The sequence below is a fragment of the Oncorhynchus nerka genome, linkage group LG20 (assembly GCF_034236695.1).
Source record: "Oncorhynchus nerka isolate Pitt River linkage group LG20, Oner_Uvic_2.0, whole genome shotgun sequence".
Lineage (NCBI taxonomy): Eukaryota > Metazoa > Chordata > Actinopteri > Salmoniformes > Salmonidae > Oncorhynchus > Oncorhynchus nerka.
The window spans coordinates 55,331,874-55,346,498 of NC_088415.1; the positions used below are offsets into that span (position 1 = coordinate 55,331,874).

The 14,625-nt window shown below is 40.0% G+C and overlaps 1 protein-coding gene across 1 annotated transcript in view; it reads left to right on the forward strand.

The window, feature by feature from the left end:
* The window catches only part of LOC115101738 (excitatory amino acid transporter 5-like), a 78,331-nt gene that overhangs the window by 5,162 nt on the left and 58,544 nt on the right, over positions 1 to 14,625 (forward strand). The window contains exon 2 of the mRNA XM_029621203.2: positions 4,592 to 4,671. Coding sequence (XP_029477063.1) covers positions 4,592 to 4,671 — 80 coding nt within the window. The remainder of the gene's footprint in view (positions 1 to 4,591; positions 4,672 to 14,625) is intronic.

The following is a 14,625-nucleotide window of genomic DNA, read 5'->3' on the forward strand; positions in this document are numbered from 1 at the left end:
CTCCCAAGGCCTCTTCAAACACAGACACAAGGCTGTGTTTAGACAGGCAGCCCAATTCTGATCTTTCTTTCACCAATTGGTGTTTTGACTAATCACATCCTATATTTTTCAGAGCTTATCTGATTGGTCCAAAAAACAATTTGTGTTTTTTTTATTTTTAGAATTGGGCTACTTGTCTAAACGCAGCTATAGAGTCACAGTGAATCCAGTAGCTATTTTACATGGATTAGACTCATGTTGTACTATGGAGGGGAAGCAAAGGAAATGTTTGAGGTGTAACCAAAATTATATTATTATTTGTTATGAGTTAGTTTCTATCCCCTCTTTCTGCTGTGAGGTAGAGTGGGTAGGAGAAAGTAGAGTACTGGAGGTGGAGGAGGTCCTGGGGGTGTATCCATGTCGTCATAGGGAATGGGACCCTATTCTCCCTCTCCACTGTCTTGAAGGTTATTTCTCAAACCGACAATGGTTTGTTCTGCACTAACGCAAAAAAACAAACCATACAAAGTATACACATAGTTGAGGTAGAGGGAGGAACAATTTAATGTTTGTTTGCGTTGTATTTCTCCTGTTTGCTTCTCACACTGAGAGATGGGAATGGTTTATATACATTTTTTACCCACCACCTAAAACTAGCCTATAGCAAAAAGGATTGTCTAATATAATTAACCAGATTAATAATTTGCTTCATTTGAGAGATTGTGGTGTCACTGCTTTAAAGCCTTGTTCACTCTGGTAGTTTGAAGTCACTAAAATCACATTTTTATGCCTATTTGAGTCGGTTATTTTTCCTGTAGTCTGAACAGCCCAAAATCACATTGAATCGGATATTTCAAACCATCTTCATATGTTGTTTGAAAGCAGATACTTCAAAGTAAACTGCCTGTTACTCAGGCCCAGAAGATAGAATATGCATACATTAGTAGATTTGGATGGAAAACACACAGAAGTTTCTAAAACCGTAAAAATCATGTATGTGAGTATAACAGAACTGATATGGCAGGCGAAACCCAGAGGACAAACCACCCCCCCAAAATTAAAATCGGCCTACCCCTATTTTCAATGGCTATCACTTTTATTATAAGGCCAAGTCCTCCCAGATTGCAGTTCCTAGGGCTTCCACTAGATGTCAACAGTCTTTAGAAAGAGTTTCAGGCTGGTTTTTGGAAAAATTGGCCAGAAATGATAGTTTTTCTAGATGGCTCCCATTTTGGCTGTAGTGTTTCCAAGCGCGTGGAAGAGAGCACATTCTTTGGTATTTTTCTCCGGTAAAGACAATAGCGATTCTCTGTCTTAAATTGTATCGTTTATTTACGTATTAGGGTACCTAAAGTTTGATTATAAATTTTGTTTGACTTGTTTGGAAAAGTTTATTAGTAACATTTGGGATTCATTTTGTATGCATTTTGATGGATTGAAACTGGGTGGATTATTGACTGAAGCTCGCCAGCTAAACTGAGTTTTTATGGATATAAAGAAGGACATTATCGAACAAAAGGACCAGTTGTAATGTAACTGGGACCTTGGAGTGCCAACTGAAGAAGATCATGAAAGGTAAGGCACTTTTTATATCGCTATTTCTGACTTTCGTGTTGCACCTGCCTGGTTGAAATATGTTTTTCATGTGTTTGTATGCGGGGCTCTGTCCGCAGATAATCGCATGGTTTGCTTTTGCCGTAAAGCCTTTTTGAAATCTGACACGGTGGCTGGATTAACAAGAAGTTAAGCTTTATGTTGATGTATTACACTTGTGATTTTATGAAAGTGAAATATTTATATACTGTCGTTTGAATTCCACGCTCTGCAATTTCACCGGATGTTGGCCAGGTGGGATGCTACCGTCCCACCTGCCCATAAGAAGTTTTAAGTGACTTTCTCAAGGGCACATTGACAGATTTTCACTTAGTCGGCTCGGGGATTCAAACTAGCAACCTTTCAGTTACTGGCCCTACACTCTTAACGGCTAGGATACCTGCCACCCTCGTGCCTGAATGGTCAAATCTGATGTATTTGCCCTCAAATGGGAGACTGTTATTTGGCATATCTTGTTGCTTGCTAGCTACTCTGTTGACAGTTTGACAAGAACATGTGGTAGCTAACTAGCTTGCTAATTGTTTACAAACAAATTTGTGAATGTGCTTGAATGCTAAACAGATAGCTAGTTGACTGCTGTGGCTAGCCAAAAAAGGACGTTTTGAACACACCCGTCATTACTATGACAACTAGCGTAGCCGTGACAGCAAATGACTGCTGTCTGAGCACACATAAATCTGGATTGGTCACTTGTAACTTGTTGTTTGGACAGTCAGTTTCCAAAACGCATTTGAAAAACAAAACTGATTTGAGCATTAACGCCTGCAGTGTAAACAAGGCTTCAGAGCAACTGACTCAAACTAATCTTCCCAAATCTAGATCTCCACACAATTATTTTAAAACCCTCTGAACCCTAACCCTGGTCCCTTTTCCCTCCCATTTTGCTGTCCTGCTATCATGCAACAGATGTATTGCATGATATTAAATACAAGATGAACCACCAGGTGTTGTATATCTATACTTTATTGGTTATGATATGATCAACCTCCCAAAATGTCATTGGGTGTTTCATTTATTGGGATTAGGTGGTTATAATTGGGGCAGTGTGTGCATGTGCCACATGTCAGCCTTGTGTTCGGCAGATGCCAGGGCCTGATACCAGCTGTGTGTGTGTCTCTCTCACCCATGACACACATACACTCACTGCTAACCAGCCCGCCATTTGACTGCAGTGATCCTGATCTAATCTCCCTCTCCTCCTGTCTTTCCGCCCCCTCTTCCTTCCTAATATTAAACAACAGCTAAAGCTCTTTAGCTGTTATCATCTCTCAGATGTATTGTGTTTGAATTCATCCCTCTTTCTTTCTCTCTCTCTCTCTCTCTCTCTCTCTCTCCCTTCCTCTCTCTCTCTCTCTCTCTCTCTCCCTTCTCTCTCTCTCTCTCTCTCTCTCTCTCTCTCTCCCTTCCTCTCTCTCTCTTTCTCTCTCTCTCTCCCTTCCTCTCTCTCTCTCTCTCTCTCTCTCTCTCTCCCTTCCTCTCTCTCTCCCTTCCTCTCTCTCTCTCTCTCCCTCCCTTCCCCTCTCTCTCTCTCTCTCTCTCTCTCTCTCTCTCTCTGAAAACCTTCTCTATCTCTCCACACCTCTCTGTTCCCAATATCTTTGTTTCTCCCACTACTCTCCATCCCCCCAACCATCCCTCTTTCTATCCTCCTCACATCCACATCCTAAGGAATTGTAAACACCTCCCATCTTGGTAAATACAGTAGAACAGATGATAGAACATCAACCTCTCAGGTATTTACAAACAGATGTCTATTTCATTATTTATCTGGATTGAATATTCCCATTCATATCACATGCTGTTTGTAACTTGCCACTGAAGTTTAAAGGGGATAATTTTATGTTGGTGAGTAAATTTAGAACCACAATGTGCTCATTTGAAACACCACTCTAAAATGCTTCAATACGCACTCCAGCAATTAAAAAAAAAAAAAAAACTTTTCCTGTTGAAAAACAATATCTGACATATAAATACAGTAATGTACACACACATAAGGGTAAAAACATATGTTTTGAGCAACGTAGTGTTTTTATTTTTTACACAAATGCAAACTTCACGGAGTAGGCCATTCAAGGAGTTGGTCTGATGGTGGTCCCATTAAGTGTGTTTTTACCTTTCGTGGACATCACTGCATTTATTCTTGGCATTAAGCTTTTAAGTTGGTCTGAAACTCTTTGTTTACAGGCCACATCAAGCCTGCAAGTCACGTTATGCTGGCTTGCAAAGTGATGTGTAATTTATAATGGAATCCAACAATTGAAACTTTTAATTACCCCATACCTGCATTCAGAATGACTGCCAGGGTTGGGAAAATGTATTATTGAGACTACCTAAATCATATAAACTGGAACAGCCATCTCAGTAACAGGTGCAATAAGTCCAACTATAAACTGATTTGATTAGTTAAAAAAAATATATGTTATTTATGTTTGTGTAGCATAATATTAACCAACCAAACAAAGTACATGCAAAAACACAGGTATTGAAATAAACAATTCTGAAAAATCTACATGTAAGAGAGCATGCTGGGAAATATGATAATGATGAGCGTGGTTTTGAGATGTTTTGATCCAACAAGCTTGTTCAAATTCAGTTGAATTTGAGCAGAGTTTGTTGAGTAAACATACTAACACATTAGCTGAAATTCTTGTCCTTTTGAAGTCTGCTCAACTCGTGTAATAACGCTGATTAAACGATTGGTTGAGTTGGCTTTTTGACAGTGTTGCCTTCCAAAGGCAACATGAATTTGTAATTTTACTCAACAAGCCTTTTTAAATTCAGCTTACTTCGAGAAGAGTTTGTTGAGTAAACAAACTTGAACACATTACTTCAAATTATAACGTTGATTAGGAATTGGTTAAGTTGGATTTTTACAGTGTGGTAAATTCAAAATGCCTATCTACAGTAAGCCTACCCAATATTTACAGTAAGTCTATCTACCTATCAACCCTAACTAACAACCTGCTCTGCTCTGTTTGTCCTCTCTGTGTTTATGTAGGAGGTGAAGTACTTCCAGTTTCCTGGAGAGCTCCTGATGAGGATGTTGAAGATGCTCATTCTGCCCCTCGTCGTCTCCAGGTAGGAACACAACAGAGGGCATGCTGGGTAGTTCACACAACCCCCACCCTCCTCCCAACACACACATACACCGTACTTGGAAAATATTTGTGCTTGTATTGATATTCGCTGACAAAAAACAACAACATCTACTTCCATGCCCTGTCCTTCTGACTTGGAAACTAGCTGTAGTATGTCCTACAATTTGCTGTTGTTTATTTACAAGATTACATTTTCAGGTTATGCACATCTGCTGTTGTTTGCAGAACTGTGAGTGTTATTTTCATCTCCGGATGAAAAGTGTGCCCAAAGTAAACTACCTGTTACTCAGGCCCAGAAGCTAGGATTTGCATATAATTGGTAGATTTGGATAGAAAACACTGAAGAAAACTGTTAAAATAATGTCTGTGAGTATAACAGAACTGATATGGCAGGCGAAAACCTGAGAAAAATCCATCCAGGAAGTGGGATTTTCTTTATGTTTGTAGTTTTCCATTGACTGCCAATACAGATTCCATTGACTTATGAAGTGCAATTTGAGTCATATGGCTTGCTCTAGATGTCAACAGTCTTTAGAAATTGTTTCAGGCTTGTATTCTGAAAAATGATGGAGTAAGACCACTCTAAATGAGTGGACACTGCAGTGTCCCAGAGGTTTTTCATGCGCACGACCGAGAGTGCGCCCTCCTTGTTTTCCTTTTGTCCTGTTGAAATATTATTGATTATTATGACTAAAAACAACCCGAGGATTGATTAGAAACATCGTTTGTGTCACGTTCTGACCATAGTTCTTTTGTGTTTTCCTTGTTTTAGTGTTGGTCAGGAAGTGAGCTGGGTGGGCATTCTATGTTTTGTGTGTCTAGTTTGTTTTTCTGTGTTCGGCCAAGTATGGTTCTCAATCAGAGGCATGTGTCGTTAGTTGTCTCTGATTGAGAATCATACTTAGGTAGCCTGGGTTTCACTGTGTTTTTGTGGGTGACTGTTTCCGTGTCTGTGTTTTACACCACACGGTACTGTTTTCGGTTTTGGTTATTCACGTTACGTTTATTGTTTTTGTATGGAGTGTTCAGTTTATGTGTTTAAATAAATACCATGGACACTTACCACGCCGCATATTGGTCCTCTGATCCTTCTCGCCTCTCCTCTTCAGACGAAGAGGAGGAAAACCATTACAGTTTGACATGTTTCTACGAACTTTACTGATACTTTTCAGATTTTTTGTCTGCCTGTTTTGACTGCCTTTGAGCCTGTGGATTACTGAACAAAACGCGTAAACAAAACGGAGGTTTTTAGATATAAAGAGGGACTTTATCGAACAAAACAAAATGTATTGAGTAAATGGGAGTCTTGTGAGTGCAACCATATGAAGATCATCAAAGGTAAGTGATACATTTTATCGCTATTTTTTACTTGTGTTACTCCTCTACTTGGCTGGTAACTGTTTGTAATGATTTGTCTACTGGGCGCTGTTCTCAGATAATCGCATGGTATGCTTTCGCCGGAAAGCCTTTTTGAAATCTGACACCGTGGTTGGATTAACAAGAAGTTAATCTTTAAACCGATGTTTCACACTTGTATGCTTTATTAATTTTTATAATGAGTATTTCTGTTTTTGAATTTGGCGCTTTGGATGTTGGCTAGGTGGGACGCTACTGTCCCACACCCCCTAGAGAGGTTAATTAAGAGTCTGGTGATGCACTCGTGCGTCAAACTAAGTAACATAACAAAAACATTCCCATACAAATGATTCAGCTTATGCTAGAGATATTCGTTTTTTTGCATGGGCTACATCCCACATCCGCCTATGTCTTCCGCATCCGCGGTGGAAGGGGGCCGAGTTACAGTGGTCTTTATCAGACCATGAGACATCCCGAAAATCGGTCTTCTTTAGCGTCCACCCGGTTTGGCATACAAACTAATATGACCCCACTGTGGAAAGGGGAGACTCTGATGAATACAATAGTGTCACGGGACTCGTCTCAAGGTAACCCACACAAAAGTAAAGAGGCAGTTTTACCTCAATGAAAATAAGGGGTTAAATATGTGTAAACATATAATGAATTTGGAAAGAATTCAGACCCCTCTACATTTTGTTATGTTACAGCCTTCTTCGAAAATGGATTAAATAAAAAAAATCCTCATGAAAAAAATACCTTATTTACAGAAGTATTCAGACCCTTTGCTATGAGACTTGAAATTGAACTCCGGTGCATCCTGTTTTTCTTTTGATCATCCTGGGATGCAGTGCCTTAGATCGCTGCGCCCCTCGGGACTCTTTTAAAAAGGTCAACATCCACAAGGCCAGGCGGATTACCAGGATGTGTACCCTGACCAACTTGCAAGTGTCGTCACTGACATTTTCAACCTGTCACTGGCCGAGTCTGTAATAACTACATGTTTCAAGCAGACCACCATAGTCCCTGTGCCCAAGAACATCATTAATTTTTTACTATAGTTTATTTAGTAAATATTTTTCTCCACTCTTATTTTTATTCAAACTGCATTGTTGTTTAATGGTTTGTGAGGAAACATTTCACGGGAAGGTTGTATTCATCGCATGCGACAAATAACATTAGATTTTCTGATTTTAAGACATTCAGCAGTAATCTGCAGGAGCACGTTTACCTTCTACCTGTGCGTTGCAATCGACGTTTCACAATGTTGTTGTAGCCCTCAACTATCTCTCCTGATTCACCCATTCAAGGGATTAATGATTAGTTGACAAGTTGAATGAGGTATGCTAGTTTAGGAATAGTTCAAATACATGGAACCACTAGGGGTCCCAGAGGAGAGGTTTGAAAACCCCTGGCCTAACTAAGTCCTGTGAGTTGTCTTTCCTCCTTGTTGCAATGTTGGTGATTATGCAAGGCTTTCATGCAACAGAATGTCAGTGCAGTTCTAAGATTATTATATCATTTCTACATCAAAAGTGTTTTCATCCTGATTTTTCCTCACAGAGAAAAAGCAGGGAATAATATTTATGTTTTTTAAAATGTTTTTAAAACGATGCTGTTTTATGGGGTTTGATAAGTTCTTGCTAATGGTGAGCCGGACAGATTCTCTCCGACTCTACGACTCTATTTTGGAACCAAATCTTCTGTTCCCTGGCTACATGAGGCTGCAGCGATGTTGACTGGAAAAAAATGAAATAACAAATCATGAAAACGGACTGTTTACATGCAGGACGCTTTGCGGAATAAGCTACTTACAATCCTTACCATGGCAAAGACTGGATGAGAAGTTGATCCCCCTCTCTCTCTCTCACCCTCTTTTTATGTCTATCTCTCTCGCACTCTCGCACCCTATTTCTCTCTCTCTCTCTCTCTCTCTCTCTCTCTCTCTCTCTCGCTCTCTCACCCCATTTATCTCCCTCTCTCTATCTGGAACGACTGGAACGAATTGCAAAAATCGCTGAAGTTGGAGACTTTTATCTCCCTCACCAACTTCAAACATCTGCTATCTGAGCAGCTAACCGATCGCTGCAGCTGTACATAGTCTATCGGTAAATAGCCCACCCATTTTTACCTACCTCATCCCCATACTGTTTTTATTTATTTACTTTTCTGCTCTTTTGCACACCAATATCTCTACCTGTACATGACCATCTGATCATTTATCACTCCAGTGTTAATCTGCAAAATTGTAATTATTTGCCTACCTCCTCATGCCTTTTGCACACAATGTATATAGACTCCCCTTTTTTTTCTACTGTGTTATTGACTTGTTAATGGTTTACTCCATGTGTAACTCTGTGTTGTCTGTTTACACTGCTATGCTTTATCTTGGCCAGGTCGCAGTTGCAAATGAGAACTTGTTCTCAACTAGCCTACCTGGTTAAATAAAGGTGAAATAAAATTTAAAAAATATAAAAAAATCTCACCCCATTTATTTCTCTCTCTCTCTCTCTCACCCCATTTATCTCTCTCTCCCTCACCCCATTTATCTCTCTCTCTCTCACTGTAGTATTACTATATTTACATACTATACTCTTCATTGTAGTGTTTTTGCAGACTTTACAGTAGTATTCACTGTAGTGTTTTTGCGGATATGACTGTAGAAAAGTTGTAATTAACGTAATGTGCCTGGATATGGGCTCTGTTCCTTGGTGTCCACATCACTAAGGACTTAACATGGTCCTCTTACACCAGCACAGTTGTGAAGAAGGCGTCACAGCTCCTCTTCTCTCTCAAGAGGCTGAAAATATTTGTCATGGCCCCTCAAGATCCTCATGAACCTTTACAGATGCACCATCGACAGCATCTTGACTGGTTGCATCACCAGCTGGTATTGCACCTGCAACGCCCTCAACTACAGGGCAAGCTCCCAGATATCCAAGACACTCATACCAGGCGGTGTCTGAGGAAAGACCCAAAAAATCTCAAACAACACCAGTCACCCCAGCCATGGACTGTTCTCTCTGCTTCTGTCCAGTAGGCGGTACCGGAGAATCGGGTCTCGAAACAACAGGCTCCGAGACAGCTTCTTTCCCCAAGCAATAACCCAGCAAACAAAATTGGTTCTGTGAAAGTTCCCAGAACATTTGTTAGGTTGCGGCAAATGTTCTCATAACAAAAAAACTGTCCGGTTGTCCTGGTGATTGTATACAGTGGGGCAAAAAAGTATTTAGCCAGTCACTAATTGTGCATGTTCTCCCACTTAAAAAGATGAGAGGCCTGTAATTTTCATCATAGGTACACTTCAACTATGACAGACAAAATGAGAGAAAAAAAATCCAGAAATCACATTGTAGGATTTTTTATGAATTTATTTACATATTATGGTGGACAATAAGTATTTGGTCAATAACAAAAGTTTATCTCAATACGTTGTTATATACCCTTTGTTGGCAATGACAGAGGTCAAACGTTTTCTGTAAGTCTTCACAAGGTTTTCACACACTGTTGCTGGTATTTTGGCCCATTCCTCCATGCAGATCTCCTCTAGAGCAGTGATGTTTTGGGGCTGTTGCTGGGCAACATGGACTTTCAACTCCCTCCAAAGATTTTCTATGGGGTTGAGATCTGGAGACTGGCTAGGCCACTCCAGGACCTTGAAATGCTTCTTACGAAGCCACTCCTTCGTTGTCGTGGTGTGTTTGGGATCATTGTCATAATGAAAGACCCAGCCACGTTTCATCTTCAATGCCCTTGCTGATGGAAGGATGTTTTCACTCAAAATCTCACGATACATGGCCCCATTCATTCTTTCCTTTACACGGATCAGTCGTCCTGGTCCCTTTGCAGAAAAACAGCCCCAAAGCATGATGTTTCCAGTCCCATGCTTCACAGTAGGTATGGTGTTCTTTGGATGCAACTCAGCATTCCTTGTCCTCCAAACACGACGAGTTGAGTTTTTACCAAAAAGTTCTATTTTGGTTTCATCAGACCATATGACATTCTCCCAATCTTCTTCTGGATCATCCAAATACTCTCTAGCAACCTTCAGACGGGCCGGGACATGTACTGGCTTAAGCAGGGGGACACGTCTGGCACTGCAGGATTTGAGTCCCTGGCGGCGTAGTGTGTTACTGATGGTAGGCTTTGTTACTTTGGTCCCAGCTCTCTGCAGGTCATTCACTAGGTCCCCACGTGTGGTGATTTTTGCTCACCGTTCTTGTGATCATTTTGACCCCATGGGGTGAGATCTTGCGTGGAGCCCCAGATCGAGGGAGATTATCAGTGGTCTTGTATGTCTTCCATTTCTTCAAACCAAGCTGCTTACCTATTGCAGATTCAGTCTTCCCAGCCTGGTGCAGGTCTACAATTTTGGTGTTTGGAGTGTGACTGTTTGACTGTTTGTGACTGTTTGAGGTTGTGGACAGGTGTCTTTTATACTGATAACAAGTTCAAACAGGTGCCATTAATACAGGTAACGAGTGGAGGACAGAGGATCCTCTTAAAGAAGATGTTACAGGTCTGTGAGAGAAATCTTGCTTGTTTGTTGGTGACCAAATACTTATTTTCCAACATAATTTGAAAATAAATTCATTAAAAATCCTACAATGTGATTTTCTGGATTTTTTTGTCTGTCATAGTTGAAGTGTACCTATGATGAAAATTACAGTCCTCTCATCTTTTTAAGTGGGAGAACTTGCACAATTGGTGGCTGACTAAATACTTTTTTCCCCCACTGTAGAACATTCGCCTGATGTCCTTGCAAGAACGTTCCCAGAACACATTTAGTCTGTTTGTGTTATTACTGGAACCTAATGAGAACGTTTGGGGAATGTTTTGGGGTGGTTGTTACAGATGCTGAGCACAACATTTTAGTGAATGTTGTAAGCACCATGCTCTACTAACTGAGCCACTCAGGACCAATTTTTCCTGGTTTTCTGGGAAGAGTGGTGAACAGTTCAACAACGGCTGCCTACCCTCTCTCATGGACTATCTGAAGTGACTGTCTGTGCAGACTCTATGCTCACTCACTGGTCTCTACCCACACATTCACACACCTAGACTGACACCCTGCACACACACGCATACACATATATACACATGCACACACACACTCACTTACTGACGTCACACACTTACACCCACACACACATTTACCACCATGCACCCACCCACTCACCTCGCTGCTGCTATATTGATTATTATTGACTATTATCATTATTTATTATTCATTATTTATTATTTATGTCCTGTACATATCTAACTCAACTACTCCAGTACCCTTGCACACTGTAATTATGGCACTGAGCCTGTATATAGCTTGCATTCTTGTGACTTTTTTCCTATCTGTATTTCTTGTGTTCTTGTGTGTATTTCATACTTTTTTATTATTACTTTACATAATTTCCCTTATATTATTTCCTTGAATAGTGAATTTTTAGGAAAGAGCTCACAAATAAGCATTTCATTGTACTTTTCAAACCTGTTGTATCCTGTGCAAGTGATAAATAAAAGTTGAAAGTTGAAACTATACTTTAGTATTTACTCTAGTGTTTTTGCATACGTGACTAGTACAGACCTTTTTAGATAGGCCCATGTTTCTGCTTATAAATTCAGACATTTTGGTAGGCTATTTGTTAGTCAACTTGTCTATAATTTTCTTTTGTCGTTACTTGTTGCCCTAGAATACTGGATAAACCTTTGCTCGCCAGAATAATGTGATAAATCAATAAACGGAATGCTTCAGCAGCAGTTATTTTATTAGCAGTGAGGAATAAACAGGTGGCTAATAGTTACAATATTTACAAAAATAACAAACCGGTCAAAGAACAACAAAGAACATACACTGAATCAAATATGAGCTCATTCTAAAGAAAACCCATTCTTCAATCATGCCTGAAAAACCTGGCAGCATTCCAACCTGTTCCCTGTCTGTCTCCCTATAAAAAAACAAAGAATTACAGGTTTAAATAGGACTCCCCATCATGCAACAGCCAATGAGAATCAGGATATTCAATTAACATTACAATGCACAAATTACAATCCTGACATATTAAGATCACAGTCATACATAGAGATGTATACCAGCACACATCTCAATAAATGTGCTAACCCCACATAATATAAAATCAATTCATGTGCGTTTTGTAAACAGTGTCTGGTTATTATAATCCTGAAATACTTTAGATTGTCTGATTGAGGACATACAGTATAGTACAATCGTCACAGTTCAACACATGATTGAGGGATACTACAGTGTGGAGTGTAGTATACTATATCATTCTATAGTAAGTACTATAGTTATAGTAAACTCTAGTATTTTTTTCTTGTGGGTAGGGTTGAAGTTAGATGTCTGGGGAACTATGTACAATTCCCACCCACCAACCTACTCATCCGCCCATCCTCCCACCCACCTGAAGCCCATCATCCGCCCAAATACATCCACCCACCATCCTCCACCAGGGACGCCCATAAACATATGGAACAGGCTTCAAACAACAAAATACGTTCTGAATTGATCAGTGGTTCCCTTTATAGTTATTTTGTTACAGGTATCCGCATGGGTAAACAAGCCAACTCCAGGCTACAATATAGTTGTTGTTATTTCCGTACTAATCAGTATGGATTGCATATTCTCTACATCTCTATGGTTCTGATTATGTTGATTGGCCAATTTAATAATCCTGACACATCAGTTTAACACCTAATGTTCATAACTTTCAACATAGTTGGAAATGGCATTGTCTGGGGCTGTCTGGTATCTTCATATCTTAATGTAAAAATGCAATGCAAATGTCTGTGGTAACGTCATGTCTGTCAGTTTTGGGAGCTGAATGCCCAGTGATTCGACAGTGATTAATTCCCAGAGCATTTATTTTCCAACTGATTCAATCCCTGTCGTCCTCTGTCTGCCCGTCCACCCGCCCCCCCCGTCCGCCCGTCTGTCTGACTCTACTAGTAATAAAAGGCCTCAGCCCTCTGATAAACCCCTTATGGAAGAAAATCCCAACTGATTATTAGTTCAGCAGAGCAGGTTAAACATTGTATTCAAGTCAGATGAAATACGAGTTTTAGAGTGAATTGTTTTTCCGGCTTCTTAATCGTGATGGACAGGACTGAGCTTTGGAAGCTACGTGTATGGTGTTCTTGTAGGAAGATACACACTAGCTGTGCAGCAAAGGGCAAGGAGGATTTGGGAATACTGTAGAATAGTGTCTGTTTTGTTTTTAGTTTGTCCATAATAGTAGTATTACCTCATGACAATTATTGTCTCATTTGTTATGTCACTGTAAGCTTTAATAGCACTAATGGGGTATTGGTAATAGTCTGGCTGGCCAGCTGTCATCTTCTGTATGTACAGTAATATAGTGGTCTTGTACTGCCACATGTCTGAAAATAGTATTCATGTATAATGATTTATTATGCTATAATTTAATCCTACTGTTTTGATGTTTGTTTGCTGACCATATTGGATGAAGGATGTGATTGTTTTACATAAAAGAGATACATCCTTATTATTGATGATGCCTCTGTGTGTTAATGATCTGATCCTTTGATTGTGCCTCCACATTTTCATGCAAGATAAATTAAAGCGAAAATACAGAGACCTAAGGTTAATGAGTGCAGGCAGGCACGTCATTTCTTTGAGGCTGTACCCTGCTGCACACATAAGATCAGGAACTGTTGGCCAAGCTATGTTACTTCCTGAGACTATTTCAGCCTTGCGCGTTCGTGTGCATGTGTGTTTAGATATGGATAGGGTAAAGGAAAGGAGCACTCAGTCTGCTCCACTGTTTCTACTCGAGGAGGAGGAGGGGTGGATTAGTATAAGTCTCTTGTCCAAAGAAGGGAAGGTACAGTGCAGTAAGCCTCACATGGCAGATAGTCATATGCGAAATTATTGGCACCATTGGTAAAGATGAGCAGAAAATACTGTATAAAATCAATACTGAGCTATAGTGTTTTCATTGATGATCTTCTTTGGTACTAATACAATTGTTCAGAGGAAAAATATTTAGTTTAACAAGTAATACAAAAACATCTCTGAAATATAGGTGTCATTATTGGCACCACCGTTTGCAATACTTTCGGCACCCTTCCCTTGGGAGGTTAAACAGCACTTATTAGCCTTTTTCTGTAATGTTTTATGAGACTGAAGATTCAAAGTGGGACGGTCTGTGCGGAGTCCATAGTCATTGCAAAATGTTGATTGTGTGGTCAATTAACCATTTCTTTGTGAATTTTGATGTGTGCTTGGGGTTATTGTCTTGCTGGAAGATCAACTCGCGGCCAAGTTTCAGCTTCCTGGCAGAGGCAATCAGGTTATTGGCTAAAATGTCCTGGTACTTGGTAGAGCTCATAATGTGGTTGACCTTAACAAGGGCCACAGGACCAGCGGAAGCAAAACAGCCTCATAACATCAAAAATCCAGCACCATATTTTACAAAATGTGGGGAAAAGTGAAGGGGTCTGAGTACTTTCCGAATGCACTCTATACATACCGGTTTCTCCATACCGGTATGTATATTTTAGAATGTTTGTCAGAATGGTTGATGCAACACAGCTGGAATAATGATTTATT